The sequence below is a fragment of the Diuraphis noxia genome, unplaced genomic scaffold, assembly GCF_037042655.1.
Source record: "Diuraphis noxia isolate RWA-SAM2 unplaced genomic scaffold, SU_Dnox_SAM2 contig0004, whole genome shotgun sequence".
In the NCBI taxonomy this organism is placed as follows: Eukaryota; Metazoa; Arthropoda; class Insecta; order Hemiptera; family Aphididae; genus Diuraphis; species Diuraphis noxia.
The window spans coordinates 27,256,593-27,284,132 of NW_028301714.1; the positions used below are offsets into that span (position 1 = coordinate 27,256,593).

Here is a 27,540-nt window from a genome sequence, read left to right on the forward strand (position 1 = left end):
ACAAGTGAAAAAAATGAATGAGTTTTAAAAAACCCATCTTAAATAAAAGTATAGTAAGTCTAATATATATATAGGTATATGCATAGGAAAAAAAGCGGTCCGACTGACGATGTTCGGTAAATCAAAAACGTGTTTGTTTAGGGTGCAGAGATATCCAATCAAGGGCGTAACGTAACAATTGGACAGATAAACGAATGCAGGAATGTGTCTATATTATACAGTATTTATTCTAGAGATACAGTGTACAGTGTATACAAAGAACAATGTATTTGAAAAATATTATGTTGTGTGTGTGTGTTGGAAAATTAAGAGAGGAAATAAAATAGAATGTGACCTAAGAAACGAGTCGTCGTCGATGTAGATGTAAACGAAATAAAAAATCGATAAGATAAAATCAGAGACTGTAGACTATAATACCAATATTGTCTAATATCAATAATAAGAGTGGTTGTGTAGCTAGGTACACATAGGTAAGCAGAGAGCTTAAAAAAGATTGTTTTATTAATAACACACATCGACATGTTTAAATGGTCATGGTTGTTAGTGATTTATTTTTGAACCAAAAAATCACACTATACAATAAAATATTAATATGAGTATAGAAAACTATACCTATACGTCATTATTAGATGAATACTAAACATTTATAGCCATCAACAATATTATTATGTAAGTTTGTATTTTGAGTTCGTGAGGCATATGTGTACTTACCATATTGTACAGTACGATTCACCAAGCATGCTCATTACTCGCCCCCTCATTTTTCAATAAAGCTGTTATACTCAAAAAATGATTTTTAAATGTTTAAACATATTTGAAAGATTATATTATTTTTAAATTCTTGAGATTTTCGTCCTACTTTTAAGGAGATACAGAGTTCTGCACTTCAAAATATTCCTGAACATTTTGACATGGATACCTATTAAAATCGAAATTCAAACGAATACATTTTACTTATTTATCTTTGTGCATAATTAAGGATAGTAATAGAACCATGGTTATGAGATGAAAATTAATATTAGAGCTATATGGGTTTTTACTTTTTTAGTTATTTGTCAGTATTTAAGTATATAATTTTATAAAATGGGTTAAGTACAATCCGATATTAGGCATCTATAATTTTTTAAGGACTATATTAAACATTAACTTAACTAACTGATAAACTGCTCGTTCAAATTTTGAATTTGTATGTACAATTTTTCAAAAAAATTACTCTAAATAATATTACCATGTGACAAAAATAAGTTTATCTATATTCGCCAATATTTAAGACTTAGGTAGTATGCAACAACAAATTGAGAATTTATACTTATGAATATGGCGTTAGGGTAAATCTTAAAATTCTAAAAATCAGAAATTGTATGAATTTATCATTAAATTAAACGGAAAATGTGATAAACAGTAAAGTTTGCAGGTGAACATCATTATCTGTGTATATGCGCGGTTCATATACAATGGGCGTATATTATGTTGTAACTTATACAGTTATACCAAATATATATATAGAGGTACAAGAAAGGGTACAAATACCGCGACAAAGCTACTGAAATAATCTTTCGAAACGATGTTGCGTATGACACGGATACAATACGATTAACCATAATCCCATTACTCGATAATATGCATCATCAGATGAAGACGAACTCTCTGAGAGAGCGCGTGCCCGCGTTATATTGTATATAATGTATACATATATGTGCAGTGTGTAAACTACTAAAACACGTATATAATATGCGTGTGTGTGTGTGTTGAAACTGAATAACCAAGATGTATACATCAGGCGTACGTGTGAGAGCACCGAATTTATTATGTTAATTCGTCCGACCTAACTAAATATAGGAAATCGAGATATATATTATATTATTATCCTGCAAAGCTCCCGTTTGACAAAAAAAAATTAGTTTTACGTTACCTGCCGTGTGTATTATGTTATTGAATTAAAAATCTATACGAATTTTTCGTTTGTCTTTATCCATGCTTAAAGCAAAAAGGTTTAGGTAGATTGTTTACGTTCAAATTATTTTTAAAAAGAATTAATATTTTCATAACGCACTTTATACCAGCACGTATTGTTTCCGATTTATAATATGCGTCTATATTGTAACATTGCACACCTGACGAGGAAACGAATTTATTTTTAGTATAACAGTGAATAATAGAATTAAAATATGCACAGGTAAAAAATATTATCCAGGACACCTCGAAAGGTTAGGTTTATTTTTGTTGATGTTTTGACGCGAGCTTTGAGTATTTTAAAATTGTAATTTTTTTTCAAGTTTTTTTATTCGTTCATAATTTGTTTTAAAATAAAAATATCAAGTGTACAAGGTATCCTGTTCAAAAGTCTACTGCGCAATTAAGCGTCATCTCATGACTAGGGGATATACCATAAGGTCCAGGATTTAATGTTAAATTTCTGTTTACTATAAATAAAATTACGGACAATGTGAACAATTTAATAATAATAATTGGCTGGTAATTCCGTAATACCAGGATACGGTAAGGATAATATAATACTTGGATTTTTTCCGAGATAAAAATTAATTGAAAAAGATTTCCACGAAACCTTCAGTATAAATGAAAAAAATACATTCCTTTGTTACAGAGATATAAAATGGTTTTAATTATTTCATTTTGCGTTGTAATTTGTTTAATTATGTTTTATGTATCGTTTTGTTAACCGATATTGGTACCTATCAAATGTTTTGTTTTACAGTGTTTAATTCTTCTTTTAGTTTTTCGTTTTCCGTTCAAATTAACTACGTTTAAAATTTCAATCGTTTTTTGTAACTCATAATCATCACGTTATTGTTATTATAAACATTATGTTTGCAAGATCTGAATTTATATTTCTGTTAGTATAATAGACGTATACCTGGCCACCTTAAAAAAAAACCCTCCACTTCTTGACATATTTCTTTTATATAAATATTTTTTATTTTTACATCATATTACTTATATAATCATCTAAATCTTCATCTCCGTGAATCAACTCTATTTGGTTACGTCTAGATGTTGCGATTATCTGAATAAAGTTATCTAGATACAAATATTTATCTTTTTATCTTATCTAGATAAATAAAACTATTATCTGATTACCTGCAGATAATTAGATATAATTTTTATCGATTTTAATTGATTTTTTCGTTTTTATATCATTTTAAATTTTTAAATTTAAAACAACGCAGTATTTGTTATATTATGTAGATAATTTTAATGTTATCTGCGCACAATATTGGACTTACGTCTACCACGCATATATATACTTTAAGCCTCATTATCATTATAATTATAATGATTTTTTTTACCAATATGTATTACGTTTGTAAATACAATTATTAACATCATATACATAATACATATACGCGATATTTTCGTCATATATGTATTTAGTTACGGGATAGCGAAGGGTAGCAATTATTTCTACCCTATATATATATATTCTACCAATTTTATTATTTTATCCACGATTTCAGGATATTTGCTTCTCAATGATTTTACTCTAAATGACGCATTTGGGTCTATAGACTTGATGAATTTATTTGGAGCCTGTAGCCTATAATGTTTCGGATACATAACACATTACAATGTGAACATGTTACTAATAAAAAGTTTACGGGAGGCTATAGTCCATTTATAGATACTCCCTCATTCTACGTCTATGCTCTAAAGAGTATAAACTATGGTCTCCACCAGTGCAGCCTTAAGGAACGGGCCAAGGCTAGGGGCCAACATTTTTTAAGTTTCTTCATTTAATCTTATATTTTTCTTTACATAAATTTTGAAAAAAGAATTCCTTGCCTCGAATTGATCACGTTGTTGGACGTGTTATTATATTCGAATTTGAGGTTATATCTTGAAGGATAAAAAAAAAACTCAAACAAATTAGAAACTCAAATACTTATCGTGGAATTGTATTTAAGAGTATACCCACATGTATCCATTGTATGTTCGTATAAAATGTCAATCAAACGAATGAGGTACGTGTCAGTCTATTAAATTGACACGTTAAAATGTAGTGGATAGGTACATGATTTATTATTATTATTATTTTTTTTTTTTTATTAACTCAAGGTATTAACAAATAAGGTTATTGGTTTAAGATATTTACGATATTAATATTACACTATGATATAATATGAAGTTCTGAAATATTACAATATGATTAATTCAAATATTATGCTAAAAAAGGGCAGAAAAAAGAACACGTCTTAAGAAAAAAAGAAAATTGGATAAAGTTATACACTTTGGTTGTTTTTAGGGAAGTTATGAAATTGCTGGAGTTTCCATGAAGTCTAAGTGCTTCAAATAGGTGATTTGATGTGATTAAGGATGTTCTGTTATATGTATATGAAAAATTACGGCAGAATAGAAGAACGTGTTTAACGGTTAGAGGTTCCCCACAGGATATACATTGGTCAGGTTCATTGTGTGTCTCATGAGGAAACAATTTGTAAACCAAGTATGTCCAATTCTTAGTCTGCTAATTACAACTTCGTGACGTCTTTTGGTTAGGAGTGTTGGCCAAGGGTCGAAGGCTTATAGAAATTTTATTTCGTTGAGATTTCTTTATATGACGACGCCCAACGGAGATGCCACTGTTACAGGGTCAGGGACTATATTGTATTGTATTATATTACATTATATTATAGCAAGATTCTTGTAGTAAAGAGATATATAGGTCATGAAGAGCTTCTCCATTATTCTTTCCGTATTTGAAAAATTTTAAATCTTTTATCTTATTATTTCTATCATCACATTATATAATAATAATATCATAAATACCGTTGCAAGTTCTCGGTCTAAAATATTAAAATTTATTGCAATTAAATGCAATTAGACGGGAAAAGTTTTTTTTGGCGGCAAACTATTCATTAAAACTTGTATTAATAGCCTATTTTCTGCGAACCTTTTCAAGTCCCGGCACTGTTTACGCAGAAAACCGAGATGTTTTCATACCGCCACGGTGCTATTCAAAACTATCCAAGTTCCGCGAATACACTCACACGTATTACATTAAATATATTTATAGGTTATGTGCAAGCATCTTCAAGCCTGTTTTTAAATTCCAATTTTTGAATATTTTAAGTATATATCTACCTAATAATAATCATATTTTAAATTATTTATATTATTTTTTATACCATTTAAGGGAGCCTTATGTATAGTTGTTTTTTTAAAATGTGTGTCTGCTTTAAATGGATCACTATACTCAGTAATCAATATAATATAAAAATATGTGTTGGTATTTGTTAATTAAAAAAATAAATATTTTTAATACTTTATAGTCTCAATAATATTATATAACTGCTGTTCTAGTCTATACCTATACAATATTCTATAAGTATCTTTATGTGGTTTATAATTTTTTTTTAAACTATGATGCGATAGTAGGTACTTGAATAATTTATTATAACAATATGACGTGAAAATTCATATATTTTCCTCGTCTAATCTAGCCACATCCGTGGTTTTTATTGTTCCTAGACCTACGCACATATACAACTGCTTGTATAAATGCAGCGATAAAGGATACGATCGTGGTTACTATTTATATTATCATATACGCATTATACGGTTTTTATTTTTTACGATCTTGTAGCTAAATTATAATATCCATCCGCTGGTATTATATATATGACTTGAGCTTCGAATGCACCATTTATATAGGTGCTATATATTATAACACTATTTTACTATCTATATGCGGTATAGTTTGAAAATCAAGATTATACTAAATTGTAATTATGTGTGTGTGTGTGTGTGTGTTCGCGCGCTCGCACGCGTGCAAGCAGTGCGATTATACAAAAGTTTACCAGACCCGTGTCAAAAAGTTAATTACTTTAAAGCTTTTTTTCTTCTCTTCTATACATATCATAATACATACATGAAGTATATTTAATATAAGCTCGAGCGAGGATCGAACTTTACACGCAGCATGATGGCAGAATGACTAACATAGACCTTATAAGGTCTATGCGAGGACTATACGAGTACATGCAGCTACTATATACTTATGTTATCAGCGCCTAAACACTCGTTTCATCTTGTACCTTATCCATATCAAAAATAATTTTTTGTGTATGCTTACCCTATTTTTATGCTTAAATATTAAATAATGCATATATCATGAAAAATTTGAATTTTGATTTTTTAAATGCCTAAACTTGTAAACCATATTTTTGAATACTTTTTTATTGTTTGTTCTCATATACAAATTAAAGATGAAGATTCAAGATTATTTAAATAATTTTCACTACCGCATTGATTTGTTTGGCAAATTGATGTATCTATACATGTATATTAGACACATGATGGCAATTACCACGGTACTTATATAGGTATATAATATATTAATATTATAATATCTACAATAACGCATAGCATTTAATAATATCACATGTGCGTAGTTATAATTTTATAGCGTTAAAATATAATTTCGAACGCATACGATGACAGCGAGAAAACGAAATTTCCAAAAACTCGAATGTTGGTTGTTCAATTAAAAACACATCCAATCGCATTTTATCGTCACAATAATTGTTTTTAATTCCTATTTAAACACCATTCATCCGTGTAAAGTAATAATAATAATGATAACGTTTGAATTCGATCGGAGTTCCCGTATGTACCAACCCCTGTATTACAAATATGCATTCACTGCAGAATCCCGTGCATGCGATGGTAACAGGTATACAAATGCATCTATTCAATTTATTCGATTGATTTTACATTCGAAGGTATGTTGAAACGAGTGAACTAACAAAAATTACAAAATCAAATGAAAAAATTTCCAATTACGTAATTTAATTCGTTTCGATTTACCTTCGCTATTCTGTTGTATAATATATTATATATAAAACAAAAACGAAGCATCCGCGAACATGGATGTATTGTAGACCCATTAAGTATGTGTATGCAAAATAAAAATCAGTCCGATATAAGACCGCAAATGAAGCTATTTTTTTTCAATTCATTTTTAATAATAATATATATTATATAGCTATTATACTACACTACACGTGCGTGCGGTACTACAACAAATTTTTGGAAACACAAGATTTAATGGGCGTAGGTAATACGTTTCCACCAAAAGTAGACCTCTCCCTTTTCCACCAAAGTTGTATCTTTTCCACCAATATCCGTTACGACCACGGTTAATTTACCAAAATAATTTGTATACTACGATTATATTAAAATCTTTAATACAGTAATAAGTTTATTTAAAATACTAATGCTGAATTGAAAAAATTATATCTTAGTGTATTTAGTTATATATTATATATATTGTATCTACTTATATATATAATTGGTTGATATTTTTTTTCAATCGTAGAATATAGTAGTATACAATTGTTTTTGTAAAAACGTGGTAAATAATTTTATTTGGTGGAAACGGATATTGGTGGAAAAGGGAAAAATACATTTTTGGTGGCAAAGGGAAAGGTACACTTTTGGTGGAAACGGGCATCGTCCGATTTAATGTGTAATACAAATAATAAACTATTTATACAAGGTGTAACAGCAATACTTTACAAATAAAAAAATCTATATAAATTAAACGCATGACAGAAGTTAGATGAATAATAAATAATTTAAGAAATATTCTTAAGTTAGGAAATTTCTCGAAAAGAATATTTCGTTGAACGCAATTTCTTTATTAGGTACCGTTCAAAACTAATTTACTCCAAATACTCAATATAATGAATAAAAATAAATATACTAGTTGATTTGAATAAAAGTTTTTACCAACTACATTAATCCAAAAATTAGATTTACAAGTTGACAATTTCAAAGAGGTAAAACAAAACAAAAAGAAAATGAATTTAATTTTTTATTATATATTTTGGCATAAAAAAAATGTTATGTCGTAGGTGGTAGGTATTTACACAAAAAGCGTCGATACATATTATCATCATCATCATCAAAATAAAAATTTTAATTAATATTGATTAGAACAAAAGTTATTTTATTCGCCAAGTCTATCTTTCTATTACATATAGTAGGTATACGCGTATAGAATACATTATTACTTAGAATTCCTTCTATGTATTATTTTATTAATAACTATATATTTTGAATTCAATGAGAATATTATTATACTTACGTACGTTTTTTCCATACATTTAACGATCGAAAACTTTTTCATCTTCAATAAATCAAATTAATAGGAGAAAATCCACTTTTCCAATTAAAAACGTATAAATGAGAGACCTTACAAGATAGTATATTATCCTACGTTACATAATTTTATAATATATGGCTAAAACAAAAACCTGTGCGGTTTTGTACCTATTATGATGAAAAATAAAAACGATTATAAACATTTTGTGAGCAATTAAAGATCTTCTTCGAAAATATATTATGTTTCTAAGTTTCTAACTAATGTGGATTGTGCGGCAAATTCATCAGTGAAACCTACCTTAATCCAACGAAATGAATGATGGTTTCTTTTTTATACCATTTTTTGTCTTAAATGTGGTTCATTATGACTCTTTTAGTCGTTTATATTCGCCCATCGAATACTGCAACAACAGACGTCATTGGAAGGTTATTTTTTTTTAATCATGAAAACCTATAATTATTATTGTTGTCCCGCATGCCACGACATTTTCGAACGGGTTTTTAAACGATGAGGTGCATCATATCTAAGATCAAGAATTTGTCACCGTTTGGCTATCCGTTTGGGTTCCGAATATTTAAATTTCATATTGTTATTGATTATGAAATAATTAAACTAAAATATTTTTTTTTTAAAGAAGGGGGATACCTATCCCTCTCAAAAAAAAAAAAAAAAAATACTGCGTTTATGTATATTTTAAAATATATAATATACAATACCGTTTCGAACGTATATCATTATATTATACCAGTTCAAAGCCATTTATCAAAATGCTAATGCTTGTCGATCGCGTTTAAAACTAAAAATAAATAATAATAATAAAAAGTATAGCAGCGTAACGCGTGCATGTGCGTATCTAATACTTCTCCGTCTCTCGTGTATATATCTTTATATAGTATATATATATATATATATATATATATATATACATACATATACACGAGAGATGGTGAAAATAACCGTCCAAAAACTCATACTATTATATTATACGATAATACAATATGTATACTGATATGCATAATAATATATTATACTAGGTATGCGATATATTATATTTTAAAATATTATAATATTATACGCGTTGATCGAAACTGCGATGACTACGACGTGAGACCAAGATGTAGAGAAACTTGTAGGTTTGCGCGTAAATCATGAATCATAATATTATAATATGCAGTATGCACAATGCACATAACACAATTTTCAAATTTATGCAAAAAAAACATTCAATACAAGTATACACTATACATTATTTTATTTTAGGTTAGGTTTATCAAATTATGACATGCGACCGAATAAACTTTGTGAGCCCGTAAATTATATATTTTATATTATATAAATTCGCGCGTCGGGTGACAAAGTCAGTGTAGGTACACCTACCAATCGACCAGCGTCATATATAATATCTATACATGCGTGCCACGTGTGTAGAAGTTTTAAACGGTTGAAAATCGTTTGGGGGCGTATGTGTATGGGTACCAGCTAACTATTTTATCGTAAGGAATATATAATAATAATAATAATAAAAGCTAGAGCCATATATATAGGTATAACACGGGGTCGTCCGGCTGTCGCGTTTCGAATGCGACGGGGGAATCGGGGCTGTTGGAATTGTATATTATTAGGTATGTATATAAACTTAGGTACGCGTTCGCGTTATTATTGCGCGAAAGACCTTTGCATCGATTTCCATCCCTACTAAAAGTGATTATAACAAGCGAAATAATTATTTAGTTTTACTGAATCCAGCTATAGCTACGAGCTCCCTCCACATGAGCATAAGTTAAAAGCTGGAACTATGGTTATTTGAATACGCAATTTGAATGCATCAAAGTTGTGTTGCTCCAAGATTGCAGGTAAAGTCTTTGAAAAAGTACCCAATAAAGCTAAAATTTGAAGTAACTTTGTAAAAGGTGATATTATTGCTTATGGCCATTCAAATTCAAACGTCTTCAATTTCCCGTAAGACTTTGGTTGCGATGACCATCAATAAAGTACACAATGTCACAGTTAAACATTAAACATTTTGAACTGGTAAGCTTCGACAATTCAGATCCCTGATTCACTGTTATGGTCAATTTTACACCGAATGCTCTCGAGTCAGCTCGAAAAATAATATTTATATGCACCTAATCAAAAATCAAAAATACATATATAGTATATCGGTGAGCATTGTATATTTGTAAAATACATTTATACTTATGTATCAAATAGTGTAAATTAGGGTTGGGCTATATAAAAACATTCGGTCGAAGCCGAGTGAATATGCTAGTGAATATCTTGAACTCTTTTCCAAACCCTCCACTAAAAACACAGCTTATCGGAGTGTTACAAATTAATATTAATTAATCCTGCATTCATATCTTTATTTATTTTGTTTTATTCGTCTTCGTGTTAAATATATAATACCTATGTAACTATGTAAGATATTATATGTATATATTATATATTATATAGTATTTATATGTATTCATTACAGTACTATTATGTATTTATTTCAAAATACATTATATACCTACTATTATACTATAATAAATTATAGTATGGATATACCAGCTACGGGACCGGATTACGTCTGATCGTAGCTTTAAGTAGTAAGCTCATATTTTTAAATAGCCTATTGTTTAGCAATATCTAACTGGTAAATGTTTAATGGTTTTTCTGCAAGTACTATTATTGTTATACAAGTTTTTGTGATTACTTATGAATATAGACAAACTTAAGTATTAATTAGTATTTTATTAGTTATAAACCTTCCATTAAAAAGACATCACGTAATAAAAAAATCTATATAGTGTTAAAATATTTTTAATTTCAAAACATTATTAAATTTTGAATAGGCACTATGACGAGTATTTTGTGAAACTAGACTGTCTAATGCTATAGTCACGTGCTTATGTGGCTATACCTTGTCTATAATATATTCAGGTCTGACTACTAACCAACTTCTTTTATGAAACATAGTAAGGAATAAATATACCAAATAATAATAATATTATACAATGTATGTCGTCCGATTGTCGCATTTCGAATCGTATAACTTTATACACGATATACTTTGCATTGGTCTCTGCCCCGAGAAGAAACGAGGCAATAATTATAAGACCAGAAAAATATTCATACCTACTTAATAAAACCACGAGGATCGACGTATATGGCATGTACAATGTACATATGAAATAAGTTAAGTATAATATATCTAAGATGGATGATGGAATATAAATTTTATATAAATGTATAATATGTTATACGTTTTAAGCGTAATATATAAGCGTTTTATATATTTATGTATTATATATAAACATTTTTCCAAAATCATTTTCCCTTACCTTGGCAGTGTCACAAGATATTCAGGCGATTATTCGATAACGCAAACAGGAGTGGGACCAAACCTACTTTGAGAACCCCCATCAACAATATTTCAAAATTAAAATTTATGGGAAATATGGTTTTAAGCTTTTCAAATCAATTACGCTAGCGATAAAACGTTTTCACCTAAATTATCTGTTACAAAAATTATAGAAAATAATATTTTTGCGGGTATAATGTATCAGTTTTGTATTTTATTATTATTTAATTTTGTGTTCGACTTTCAAAAAAAAGAAAAAGAAATTCTCAACTAAAATGACATTTAAATTGTTTTGAGATAATATTTAGACAAATTGATACATATCAGTAGGTTAGGTTAGGTTAGGTTATACCTCAAAAACATTATTTACAATCGATTATAAAATTAATTATTTTACTCTAAAATTATTCAGAAACTGAAAAAAATAATTCTCTGTAGATGTGTTTTTTCTATCTTAGTATGTTACACTTGCAGAGCCGGAGAGAGAAAACAAACAGTGCGCTGTGTTGTCCTCTTAAATAAAAATTGAAACAAATTTGTTATTTTCAACAAGTAACAAGTTAACAAGTTCTTTTTATAAATATAAATTATATAGACTTGTTTCTATATTTTCAATGTTTTTGAACTTGTGTTATTAATGGCCATGTATTTTGACACTGATTATATAATATTTTGCCTTATATTGAAAATTATGCTTGTCGTAAACCGTCGATAATAATAATGACCTGTCGTTATTATAGATAAAATATTTTTTTAAATTCATCAAAAATAAATGTCATTACATCCGTATGGTCATTATATAAAAACGTCATAATAACCGATGAACATTAGTACAATCAAAAATATTGGAATTTTGACAAGAACCTCTAATTTTAGGTCGTTAAACCTACGCAATGCCAACGCTACTACCTGTAATATTATAAACGATTTCTACTACATTTTATGTGGTGGATATTATTATTATTTTCTACTTATAACACTGGATATATTATATTTGCGATAATATTAAGCTTTATTAGCCAATTGGCGATGACTTAATTTATCCAACCCATCAGCCGTATATTATTTTTGCATAAATATTTATAATATTATTATAGTTTCTTAAATTTAACTTTTATATTGTAATGTAGTAGAACTCTTTCTACATTTTGGTAAAAAATATAGGTACGTGCTCCTAATTAATTTTTCACCCTGGACCAAAAATAACCAGGCTACCATTTAGGGCTAGAGATATTATAAAATATAGTGATCCTAATCCTAGTGTGGGCGAAACTGCGAGAACAATTTTAACAAAGATAAGTTGGCATGTTTTTATACAAGGCTGAGTACAACTTTTTTTTTCTAAGCGATTTTCGTAACACATTGTTTATTGTCATACAGACGCAAATCAACAATGAACATTTAAATTTAATTTAATTTTTAACAAAATTTAGCATCATGCTGCTACAAGAATACAAGATATTTTTCCACTGCACTATATAATGCCCAAAAACACATCAATGATATGATAATATTGTATCGAATTGAAATCAGACTACCCCTTTTACTTATTTTATCATTTATTTGAACTGCTTTTCGCGTCCAAATATAAAATAAATAGCCGTCTGCTACGACGATAATATACACTTATTGTTTAGTTTTGTGAATAGCCCGGACCTTTCAGATTCTGGTCAGATCCTATAAGTACTTACTTACGTCCTACATCGATTTTACAACAATGCGAGCTTTTTTCTTTCTTCCTTTTCGTTAAAAATCGAGTTTCGAGCCTGTAAAAACGGTCAGAACATTTCGGACATCACACCACGACAGTACCTATACATGTATTTGTGTTGAACATTGTACGTCGTAATGAGGTATATTATGTACTATTGTGCTATTGCAGCTGTAGTTTATATAAAAAAGCCATTTTCTCGACATTCTCAGGGCAGCGCCTGATCTTATATACAGGATGATCAACTTAAGTGTCTATACATTAATTATATTGAAGTTTCAACTTTTTGAAAATATATTTTTTTGCAGAGTTATAATTTATTAATGATGTCATTCTTGATAAAAATTAAGTTTTTTATGCTGAATTTTTATTTTTTATTCAATCAATAATAAATATTGAATTTCAGACAATATGTAGTTAACATTGACGCGTAGTTCAAGTTAGTTATAAACATTTGAAATTTTGAAGAACGGAATAGAGTTGTACAACACTACAACAGGGGTATTCTGCAAAATGCTGTTTAATCAAAATTAATTAAATACTCATAACTAATGAACTAGGTACTTTTATAAGCTGAAATACTTTGAATAATGTTGTGCTTCGGAATGAAGTATTAATAATGTATGGTGTTCTTCAAAAAAGTAAAAACTTATTACAAAAAAACGATGATAATAAAAATAATATTTTGAAAAAAGTTGTTCAAAACAAGTGCAGATACTTACATGGATCACCTTGTAATTGGTATGTAAGTAGGTAGTCACGGCGCATACGGTTTTCTAAAAAGTCGCTCCCCTAAAAAACATTGGCTGACGAATAATTTCAGTTATTGCAGTATAAGAAAACGGGTTTTTTTTTTCAACACGCGCCGGATAAACCTAACCCTATTCGCAAAACCTTTTTCCGGACGCGATCTCAAACATAAAGCTCACGATATTATGGTTATATATCTATATATATATTATACCCGTGGAGCTATTATTATAAAAGTCGTTCAATTTCGTTTAATCGCGTATTTGCTGCGCGCGCGTTTTGTAACGAATCGCGCGTGTCGAAAACAAAAATACAAATACAAATAAGGCATCATATTATACGATGCACTTACAACAATATTATTGTACACGAGCATAAATCGTACAAAAGTCGTGCCGCATGCAAAGTTCCCGGTTTCCATATAAGTACGCGCGTCATCTAATTTACGAGCCCAAAATGAAATATCGCCGAATATTATAGTTGCATTATAATATGATATTATAATTTATAACATTGTCTAAATTAATTTTCGTAGGTTTAAGTACCAGTTTATTCAGACTGACATCATTATAAAACAGGATAACAATACGCGCATTTATATAATACAAGGTGTAACAGAAAGATAGTTAAACGTATTATGACAAAATTATAAAAATTATATGGTCGATAAATAATTTAAGAAACATATATTAGCTTATGTCATTGTGTTAAGAAATTCCCCAAATAAATATTTTGAAAAAAGTTATACGTACGTACATTTTACTCTTGAAAATATTGAATTTTAAAAATTTGTAAGAAAACTACTTGACTTAAATATGAATAAATGTTTTTATATTTTTACCATTAAAATTTGTCCAAAAATTAGATTTAAGATTTGGCTATATGTATATTTTGAATTTTTCTAAAAAAATTGATGCAATTTGAAATTATTTATTTTCATTTGAATACTATAGGTACTTGATATTTTTCCTCAGCAATGAAAATTGAAGAATCATATTTATAATATTTTTTTTTTATTGTTGATTTACGTTTCTAAGGCGATAAACATAATGTTACCCAAAATTGGTTAAAAACAAAATGTTTTATTCAACCGAAAGACATATGTATGTTAAAAATTTAAAATAATAAATATTTAACTGTACTCAAAACGCAATAAATGTTAAAAAATAATTTTTTTAAATTTATATTGATTAGAATAAAAGTTATTACATTTTTCATTTCTTTCTGTTACACTTGTACACTCAATATCGTGTGTATTGGATATGATTATGAAGTATAAAGTATAAAAATATAATGAGAATGTTCTTAATCGAAAATTGTATATGCGTATTAAAACTGTTGTTCCAACATTCGTTTAATGTAGCTACATATTAAACTTAACATAATATTATTATTTGTAATTTGTAGGTATTTTTTTTTTTTGACACTTGCCATTTAAATTTTAATAATAATTTTACGTCTATTAAACATTATATATAATTATATTTTCGATTATAGTAGTTGAGCAATTAAACCGTAACGCCTATAATTTTTGTTTAAATAAGAAAGAAATGAAAAAATGTATAAGAAATAAGTTGTTTACACGACTGATCTACATTTCAAGTAAATTGTAGTGTAGATGAAACAAATTTTTTTATACTTCAAAACAATTATATTTTTAACGCAAAATAATAATCTTATACTTTAATACAAAATCATTGACTTAATTGTATAGCATGGTTTCTAGATTTTCAAATTAATATTTGAATGAAATAAAATAATATGGAACGAAATTTGTGATCCCCTATATTATGTATACGTACTCCTTTCATCTAAACTTTAAAATTTAAATTCTTATCGTAACAACACAAATATTATTGATATTATAGGAATGTGTTCTGCTGTTGTTTTTTTGATTAAGAAATTAAAAATATAGTAAACCTCTAGGTATATTTTCATAAAAAATAAAACGGTATAATCAAATTTGATGATAAATTAGATGAAACTGTGTAAAAAAAACCAAAAATAATTTTTTCCCTTTTAAAAATGGACCAAGAAAATAAGCAAGTGGTAATAATATGTAGGTAGTGTATGTGTAAGTATCTAAAAGCAGAGGATGACGCTTCGATATGGTATAATATGCAGGACTAAATTTTATTTTTAAAGGTCATAAAAGATTTTAAAGTTAAAATTGCAAACTTATCCTATTGGCTGATTATTGCGAAATTTCGAATGGTTAAAAATCGTAATAGGTGATTAAAAATGCATAAATTTCGAACTGCTCAGAGTTAGATAGATCAAGTCCATATAGAAAGTTGTGATAGCGGGATTAGACGTAGCCCGTAACAGTATAACCTGCAAACTTAAACAACCACAATTTTGTAATTTTTTTTTAAATCACCATTTTTATATTGAAACACACCAATTTGTTTCTCTCCTAAAACAAAGGAGGTGTAGGGCCTAAATTACAACTTAATCATATTTTTATAGGCCGGTATGGACCGCGAAAATCGAGTGGCTCGGGTCAGGTATACTCTCTTTTAATAATACGTATTTTTCCGTAGTATGTCTGACCCCACGAATCGGAAGCAAAAAAAAAAAAAAAAAAAACAATAAGCGTAATAATAAATTGTAATAATGCGCGCAAGTTGCGCGGGCACTGACCTCCGCAAGCGGGTTTGAAATCGGTGCAACAGTCGCCGAGCTTGAGGCACGCGTGGTCGCAGTAGCACGGCTTGTCCGTGGGATCCTCGATGATGGCGTTGATGGGTGTCTTCTGGACGACGCACGCCGAGTCGCGGCCGGGACAGCATAGCTTAGCTTCCAAGCAGCTGCCCGCGTCAACGGCGCCGATCAGCGCGAAGAACACGGCCGCCGCGGCACAGACGACGGCTTCTGCTGCTGCGGTACGACGCCGCATGATATCGAGTTCGGCTCGGCTGGAATTGCGTTTATCCCGCGGGACGCGATACGTGTATTCTGGGACTGTGATATATTATTTTACTGTGATATTATTATTGTTATCGTTTAGATTTAATTGCAATAATATAAATATTATAAATGTTGTCGATTTATGGGACCGAGATAAAAATCGCCTCTCGAGGTGCAGCCTGTCCACCGTATCTCGGTTGTAATTATTTATACTATTGCAATATTAAGGATATTCAACCGGACGGTTAACGGTATAATAACAATAATGATAAATAATTCAAGTACGACGAGTGTCAGGTGTGTGCGTGCGCAGTCGACCACGTGCGATCGTGCGGGTTTCGTGCTGCGACGACGTTATCGGTGCACCGGCGTTTGTCGTGGCCGACAGGTGGACAGGAACTGCCGTCGTCGTCGGGCACTTGTAGTTATGTTGTGTAGTCGTCCGCTGCGCCGCCACCGTTGTCGCTGGAGAAGAGCGCGAGGAAAAAGGGATGCGAGCGCGCGGCGCAGTGCTGCCAGTCTTGTCGGACGGACCACCGCAACCGCTTGATAAAAAATATTATTACACGATTCGACTACAGGAGTTCGATGTATTATGTAAAATTGTTATTATGATTTTGATTGGTTTGCTAAACAAACTTTGTTTATTCAAGAAAATAAAATCTTTGGAACCGAGGCCATCAGGAGTTACAGTTTCTTTTTTAATGTAAAGTACAATAATGGAATCATACAATAATAATAATAATAATAATAATCGCTAATTTAAACGATTCAGGACTTAGGAAGTGTAAACTCTGCGAGCGTGCTGGATTTCCGGTTTCCAAACGTATTTCAATACAAAGCAATAAACTATTATAAATTCCAAATTCCAAATTCGATTTTTTTTTCCTTTTAATGGTGGCCTTAATATTTTGGTGGTATTTTTCGGACAGCAAGAGTCTGTAATCTTTTAGTTTCTAAACATCCAAACGTAAGTTTAGAATATTTTATTTCCCGTATAACCTTATATCACCTTTTCCAGCTTGTTAGTTAGTTACGGTTGTTTGTATTAAGATTTTGTAGCCGTGGTTTAATTCAATGTAAATTTATACTATCCAGTATTGAAAAATTCAAATTATAAATATATGAGTATGTATTTAATAAAGATAACTATTAAATAATAAACATACCAAATATTAAATAGTTATTTTTAAAATGTATAGTATGGAATTATATAGTTTATTTGCATTATAATAATGCATGCTCATAGCGAGTTTTCTTAACAATTTATTATAATAAGAAAAGTACCAACAACAAATGTATAAGCCTATAACCCAAAACTATTTAAATTATACTTTATCTGAAGACCTAACATCAAATCCTTAATATTCTGTTGCTCTAAATGTTTTTAATAATTTTTTTAATAGATAATAAATATAATATAGGTAATATAATATAATTCAAAAAATAATTAATAAATAAAAGTTGAATGATTTTCAAAATATGAAAAAACTAAAAAACAACATTTTTGAGAAACTTGTCAGCTAACTTCATCGTGGTGTTTCTTGGGTTATGCTAATAGATTAAATATTTTACTAAATATTGAAAAATATATATAATGACCCGGGAATCGACTCGTACATACTTCTTGATGACCCGGGAATCAATTCGTACGTACCTCTTTAATCACCCGGGAATCAACTCAACGGTATTGATGGAGGTAAACAGGTACCAAGGAATCAACTCGTACATAGCCACCAATTACATGCGAATAGCGTTTTTAATGTTTTGAAATGTGTTCATTGAATAGTCTTTACCAAGTCTAGAACGTGTCAAAGTGTTCAATTTATAATCTTTTGTTTCGTGTTTACTGCAGTATTTTTCAATAATGCCTTTTTTCTTTAAAGTCGTTCTGAATTCTAGGTCAATCCATAAACAGGTCCGGATCAAGTTGGGGGGGGGGGGAGGGAAAGTGGCCAAGCCTTAAGTGATCATACTACACACACGTACACGATTTTACATTTTTTAAATAAATATTTAATAGTTCCGTTACCCTGGTAGAATTGTCATATACGAATTTTAACCCTAAAATTATTGAATATTATGTACATATTATTTTGTTTCACCAAAAAAAATTGTGTAAACCCTCACAAGCTCGTCATGGAAAAACAATATTCCCATGTCCGTTCCATGGTAACGTTACTCCAGCAGCTAACACTTCCAATATAACCATTAAATTATTCAAATCCAGATTTAACTTGTAAGTACGGTATTATGTACTTAATTTTGTTCAATAAAAAAATAAAAATAAAAATATCGTACACCCTAACAAACATGTGGAAAATACATTTCCAGTGGTCATGTTATTCTATACCAAACTCTTCAGGGGTAAGACAAATTAACTATACATAAAAAATGCTATTAGGTACGTACTAGGTATATTATATTTTTTTAGTACAAATAGATTATGAAATATTTTATATATTTATTTTCGAGCTCAATATATAGTATATACACAGTAAATATTATAACAATCTTCACTTAATTTACAAAGATCAGAGTATAATAAATTATAGGTAAATATTAAAAAGTGATTATTATGACAGTCTTTTAATATTCGCAAGATAGTTACATTTATGTAAGTAAGTTAGTATAGTATTATTTAGAATTTTCTTTTGCACAAGCTATTATTACTGTTTAACATCAATGAAAAAATAATAAATAATTATATTAAAACTTTAGATAAGTAACGATATAGCGTAACGATAGTCGATGACTCTCCAACTATGTCTGTTTTATTCATACTATTGCAATTTAAATATTATATGAAATTATGTACTTACATATTTTGATACTAATTAGCATATTGTAATAATACGTCATTTTAATACTCAATTGATCAATACATACATATTAGTGTCAACTAAAATGAATATTATAAGTTTTATGAAACAGTCCGATTGAGTGCAATCGAGCGTTAAGCACCTACTTTTTTTTTAAACCCAGTTCTTCAATGGAATTCGAACATTTTAGTTTAATCGTAGGAGTGCAGTTAAGAAATGTAGTTCGACAATCCTCTTTTAAAAATCGATTTAAAAATGTTAATAGCTTAGGCTTGAAAGTTTAATACAAAGTTCCACGTAGTAGTAATTTTTATTGAAACGGAAAAATCTAAATATTATGTACAATTTTTTTTTTATATAGACATTTGAAGTTCAATTTTTAATTTAATATTTGAATGAAAAATAACGATATATCGTAGTGATTCTGTTGTCATTCATCAAAGAGTATATTATGAAAGGAACTTGAAACGTTTACGTATTATAATTTTTATTATATTCATAAGTATTTAATAAATTGTACAAAATCATACCAAATTTTACGAAGTATAAAATACGCGTTATACTGTATAATTTCGGAATTCAAATTTTTAAATCTTAATACTAGAATAACGAGCCTATAGGTATTTTATCTAATAATTTAATTAATAATATGCTCCTATAAAAAATTTAAAAAATTTATATTTACGAAATTATTGCACTTAGATCCTTTAAGCTTTAATTGATTAAGTATATGATATTATATTATAAGATTTATTTGAAATTTATTTTGGTATTACTATAATTTTTATTTTTATTTTTGTAAATTATATATAAATATAGGTAATATGTATGTTAAATGAATGACCTCCTTTAAAATCTTTATACATATAAGCCTAGCCAGAAATGTTCATATTGTTTTTACAGTTATTTTGTACATTTTTTCAGCTGACTTAGAAGTTGGTTCAAGAGGTGATTTTCTCACTAGTTGCAGGGCCTTGAGTAACACCAATTTTTTACCTATATTTGTTATATTATTAGACTAATATTGTACCTAACGACGAAGATTATCGCGAACTGCTATTACCTTCATAGGCTTTATACTTACATACAAAATAATTCATGAAAAATGAAAAAATAATTATCTGGTATAATATTATTAACACAATTTAAAATCGAAATTTACCAATTTTCACATCATACCTGGACACATTTTTAAATATTCTCATAAAATTACCTTAGTTTTTATTTACATATTATTGGCCGTCCTCAGTCATACGCATTGTATACCATCAATAATAACATCGTCGGACTGACATTTATTATATATTATAGCTAGGAACGACATACAATGGCGTCAATGCCCTAACGTGAAAAATGATTACACAATATAATAACCCTATATCGCGAGCACACAACGTATGACGACGTTGACGTATTTTTTTCCTTCAAATTTTCTATATTCGAACTTTATTCTCTGTGGAGGGGTCAATGGTTCCGAGAAGTAAACATAATATTATATTATACTTATAATATACATATAGGTAATACTTATATACTATATATAAGCACCCATATCATAATATAGTATAGTATACACTTATTTCTTCTTCTATTTGTTCGCATAAAAATATGTTTTTCGCGATTGTCCGGCAATTCAATACAACACATAATAAAATATAATATAATACTATATTCGCTAGTGCGTGTACACGTCAAATGACGTGAATTTTGTACACACACACACTAATGCACGAAACGTCGTCTGATCCGAAGAAAATACGATATTGATAGGTATATACAATGTATATTGTATATACTACCTATAATACGACACAAAGATAGAGTATAGACCTCTTGTCGAACCGAAGAATTTAATATTATATTATATTATATATATATATATATATATATAACATTAAATATATACAAAAAGAGCTATATTACGGTCTAGGTTTATATGCATTATTATAAAGTACATCTATATATACAACTGCATTTGCAGGTTGCAGTAACCAGTAGTTATAGGTATATAACATAGATTTATCTCTTGTTCGGCGGGCAAAATTGGAAAAACTCATGTTTAGTTTGGTACTATTACGTATATTATATTATATTTTTGTTATTATATCGGTCTGCAGAGATGTTTTTAAAATGAAATGTTTTTTGAAAACGCGATTTATTTTACACGTTGTAGACGGGGGGGGGGGGGCTGGTTATTTTTTTCAAGCTTCAACAATTTATCCTCCTCCAGAAAGCCGCTTACATTTTATATATTTTTACAATATTATAGTCCATAGGAATAAGATAGATTTCGTTCTGCAAAGAAATGGTTTAAAACATAAACTAAACTGTAAGCTATACGATATTAAATAAATTATACTGCTTCTGTTATAGTTATATTAGGGGCGTAATTTCAGGTTTTTTTTCGGGTGTGTGAAGTTTCAAGCAGGCCATTTTGAAATTTCACCAGGCCATATAAAAATAGATATACATACGGATTATGTATATTATCCTGCATTCAATTATTTCCATACATTATAGACCGGTTATTACAATTTGATTTTAATCATATAAATAATTGTACATTTGTGGCTCGTGCATTATTTTAGCCTTCAGCAAGGCGCAGGCCAATTGTAACATTCTAAAAGTAAGGGGTGCAACCGCACACCCTGCTACCCCCCAAATGACGCCCCTGCAGGTTATATATTATATATGTATGAACATCCATATAGAGTGATCCGTTGTTTAATTGATTGCAATAACTTTTGGCATAAGTCCATTTCGTTGCTTTTATATTGCAACATTTATACCAGTTTAAAAGTAAGTTCCCTTCAAATTATTAACGAGGCAAAGATTCGCGGTTGAATCTGAATACTATTTTTCAAGTTGCGTTTGATGTATAATAACTAATATTTTATTAAAATAATTATCTAAAAAGTATACACTTTAGTGGTTTAGCTTCATCATTAGAATAGATAATGTGTCGTGAAAAGTCCATAATATACAAGAATGCGATACATGCAATAGTGTCAAATAAATTAAAAAATAATTTTAGTATTGTGTCAAGTGTTAGTATTATAAATTATAATATTTCATTTTATATATAGGCCCAGAGTCTCGACGTTGTACAATAATAATATTATAACAATATGGTGCCAAATGGTAAACATACGTTTGGGTCACACGTTGTCTAGGTAGGGGTGGGGGAGTGGAGAGTGGTAGCTAAAAATCGATTTAGAAGTTGATCCCACGAGTATGATTTATTAGATCTGTATGCATTTATGTTTACCATATATATATATATATATATATGTATGTATGTATATATAACACGTGATTATAATATAATATGTAAGTAATTGTTACGACAGACTTTATCATTCATCGTTCATAGTTTTGCTTAAGCTGACTATAATGTTATAATGGCAGCGGTTAGTATTTTGAAATATTTAAATTATACCTCAAATCGATCGTCTATAATGCGATGATGAAAATATAATAATATTGAACATCGACCTTCGTCTGAAATAAAAATATGGCAACCCCCGATATGTATATTATTGCACACCTGCTGTTTGATTGAGACGTCGATAAATCATAGTACCTACGTTTTACTCAATACTATGTAAATTCGTTAACTGACAAAGTCGGCTACAAATGTTAGCATAATATATTAATTTCATATACCAGATACCTATAATAGTACTAAGGATGGATGCACGAATCCAAACCAATGCCATCTGGCACGTGTAAGCAATTTGAAGCGCGTGAGTCAAGTATCTCCGTCAGAAACTAGTCGCTTATATTATGTGCTTCAAGTTACTAAAAGATTGGTGTGAAGGGTCCATCCTTTGTAAATGATACAGAATCGAAGATTATATAACTTTGCAATTATTCTATATCTTTACTAGGTACTTCAAATTTTACATTCGGAAGAACCGAATTTTACTCGGCTGTTATTTTATGTCATAGTGAATTGAAGTTATCAAATTTAAAGATGAGAATATCCTCCAAAGCTCCACATAGGCTTTTTTAATATTTTAGATATGTAGTAAGTTTTGAGAATTTTAAATTGTACATTTTTAAATGTTTCAAAATGCTCATAAGCTGCTTCAAAATTGAAATATTGTTGAAATATAATTAATAGATTTTATAAGATTATAACATTTTGAATAAAATTGTTTGTTTTCATCATATTGTTATTGTAAACGTTAATCACATGATTATGTATTTCTTTAGCGGAGACACTACAGTAAAAATTTTGCTCTCCACCGATATATTTATTATTGGTGCACACCGAATGTTTTATTGAGATATGGATTACTCATACATATATATGGATTACTGAATGATATGCAAATTCGTTAGGTAACACAAATATATGTATAAACAAGATGATTAGGTGATTCACCAATCATACTTAACCCTATTTTTTCTTTTAGGCTTTAATAATGAATTCAATTTGGGGTGATAGTCTCCGATTATTTCATAACTCATATAATATTGTTTGAATTTGTTATTGTTGTTTGTCTCGTTCATTTTTCATTTAAAATAATTTATATAATATTGAATTAATCCTTACATAAATATTATTATATTTTGTTTTTATGCATACAAAAATACTATATCTAATATTAAACGTACGATGCTTATTAAATTATCTAATTACATGAAACTGACTAATCGGCTGTTAGTATATGTTTCTAATTACATTTATTTGAATGACTAAACTTAAATATTACAATAAAGTTACTGATCCAACTATTTTTCAACTGAATATTGTTTATATTTTTGATTATTATTAAAATTGTATAGTTACTTAATTAATAATAACAAGCAAATACTTAATATAATATTATTATTATTATTTTTATTACTTGGAGAATATGTGGTAGAGATGGTTCCATACCTAATGAGCTATACGATAATAATTGCTATTAATAATCAATAGATTATGTTTTGATGAATACTGAAGTTTTTGAATGTTTCAAAATTTACACAACTAAAAAAATGGGTCCATCCGCTCCATCGTTACCACCACTGATATGTGAAACTGATAAACCACGGATAAAACGAATATAGCACAAATATATGATTAATTTAAAAAAATTATTTGCACTGTGCATTTTTGAGCGATTTCATAAAAATTAAATAATCATATTTATGATGATAATACATTTTATATCTAAAAATTAAATTAAAATAGAATAATGTTAAATCAACTATGATGTGCTGGATGTCAAAACATATACCCTGTGGCCTGTAATTGCAATGCACATACTTGTGGTAGGTATTCATTTTAATTATTTAAATTGTTGTATAGGTGGAATCAAAAACCACTTTAGTCTTAAAATCAAAACATTTGTGATAGTTGAGTTCTATAAAAATGCAGATTTATTAAATATTTGGTTGTTTTTATAATATTTATGTGGCTAAGTGACTGATGCATACCTTATGTTATAATACAATTGCCCACATTGTATTTTCTGTAGAAAACAATTCAAAGTTAATTGATAAATGTATGTAAAATTTAACATATATTATGTTATACCACATTACCAATTATACCTCATAGTCATAGTAAATTAGTAATAGTTATTTTGTGATAGTATGGTGTTGTAGCTATATCGTATTAAACAAATTAAATTGGTAGGTTAATAATAAGACCCAATACGTATATTATAAACAATTTCTTAGCAATCATACACATCATTGATTATAACACAATCTGGTTTAATATTGATTATTAAAATAATAAAAAATACTGGAACGATTCACATTTTGACACCTAAATACTAGATTCACTGACTAAGATATTTTATTACCGGTTGGATACCATGTTACTTAATAGAATTATTATTATAAATACCGTTTTAACTTGAAAATATAAAGAACACGCGCTTACATTATGTAATTGGAAACAACAACAAATAAGACAAAAACATTTTGTATTCCGTGGAATTTCAGGGAATGGCAAGCTATACTACTCGGGATGACCACACACCGTTTACTTGGATGCAAGTAAGAGTATCATCTACATACTACCTTACCTAGGTATACGCAGTTAATATGACAGACCTGATAACATCTGTAACGTCTAAACGCCATGTTTTTTTTTTCGTATGACGCTATGTCCAGGAGTAGGCATGAAGGCTTATAGTTTGAACGCCTATTTGGCAGAATTTTTAGTGGGCACCCGTAGGTTTCTGCCATGCCTTGGTGGGGGGGGGGGTTCTTTTCCCAGACGGCGTGAACTGCCCGGAAAGCGATGCCGCCCGTGATGGGGATTCGAACTGGCGACGGTGCGCGTCTCAACCGATGCCTTAATCCGCACGGCCACTACACCCCATGTTACAACGCCATGTTAAACCCAAATAATGAAACCAGTATTTTTTAAAACCATTTATTCAAAGATGAGATAATAAACATTTTTCCAGTTAAGAAAGTGGCAAAATAGCTTTTTTATAAGTTGGCTTGGTCAATATATAGGGAGTGGTTTGAAACACAGTATATATGTAGGGGAAGTTAGTGATGAGATGGAGTATTTTTGATTGGAGGATTTGGATCTTTGAAGTATTAGATATTTGATATCATGAATGGACCTCATATCAGAATCCCATCATAGGTCTGGTTTGTTTTGAGGAGTAAACTATATATGAATATTTTTGAATTAAGATGATTTTTCATCTTATATTATACGCTAGGTACTTTGATGTAAGAGAGTCACGCAATATAATGCAAAATATGTAAGAACCAAGATTAGGAATAAAAAAGGATTTCAATTATCACAAATAAAATAAGATATCAAATATTAAAATTTAATGAATTGTGTAGAATGCAAAACTATATAATATCGTAAAATATCGATAATTTTGCCTTCGTCTATTAATTATTATTATATTATGTTAGTAAAAAGGTTTTTCGTTTTAAGATAAGACGTGAGGTGGTTTGGACAGCCCTGCTATAGACTCATTAGCATAATATGGTCTTTAACATGTAGTCCTCAAGAAATATAAATAATTAAATAACATGTATAAATAAATAATTATTTAACAGAAAATTGGTATGTTTATAATATTATTGTAATACCTATATTGTTAAATACAGTCATACAATTGAGTCATGGCTCGCGATCACTCAAACTTCGATAAATCGAAAATTTGTTAATTCGAATTTTTTTATTTCCCTATTAATTAGTTAGATATATCGAATAAATAAATAAAAATAAATTGTTATTCCACTTCAACTTCAAGTTATCGTGACTCGGGTATAATATTATTATAATAATCATAATCAATAGAAGAAATAAAATATATTGTCTTAATTTATTTTGTTAGAATGAACTATATGCTGGTACATTTTAATAAATAAAAAAAATGTATTTTGTTTATTTTAGATTTAGTATTAAGATAGGTAAAAACAATAAATGATCTGCCCACGAACCTTAAGGGCCATTCTTACAATGTTCAGTTAAAGTTAACAAACTCTTAACCGGACATTATAAGAATCGGCCTTAACGTTTAAATTTATGGCCCGTTGATAATATTTGACAATGAGAAGTACTGCAGTCAATAGAATATAGCGAAATAGAGCGATTCATAGGTTAAGAGGTAGTCTGGTTATGACGCTTGGTATCTATATGTTATGCAGCTTAGAATAATGATTAGTTAAAATAAAATGATCGTTAACTTTCAGACGTGAGCGATTGCCATGTAATATTATTCAAAATTAAATAAACGTGCTTACACGTACACGCACGCACGTTCTAAGCTTCTAACTTATACATGATAACATTTATATATTATAATATTATACATTCGACCCTTATTATACTTTTGCACCCAAAAGTTATACTTGACATTTTGTTCTGTGGATAATTGAAAATTATGTGTAATTC

The 27,540-nt window shown here is 29.1% G+C and overlaps 1 protein-coding gene across 1 annotated transcript in view; it reads right to left on the minus strand.

The window, feature by feature from the left end:
- LOC107163830 (somatomedin-B and thrombospondin type-1 domain-containing protein-like) overlaps positions 1–17,251 on the minus strand; it is a 100,197-nt gene extending 82,946 nt beyond the window's left edge. The window contains exon 1 of the mRNA XM_089226543.1: positions 16,576–17,251. Within this exon, the coding sequence (XP_089082669.1) occupies positions 16,576–16,831 (256 nt within the window). The 5' untranslated portion in view covers positions 16,832–17,251. The remainder of the gene's footprint in view (positions 1–16,575) is intronic.
- Between the last annotated feature and the right edge of the window lie 10,289 nt (positions 17,252–27,540).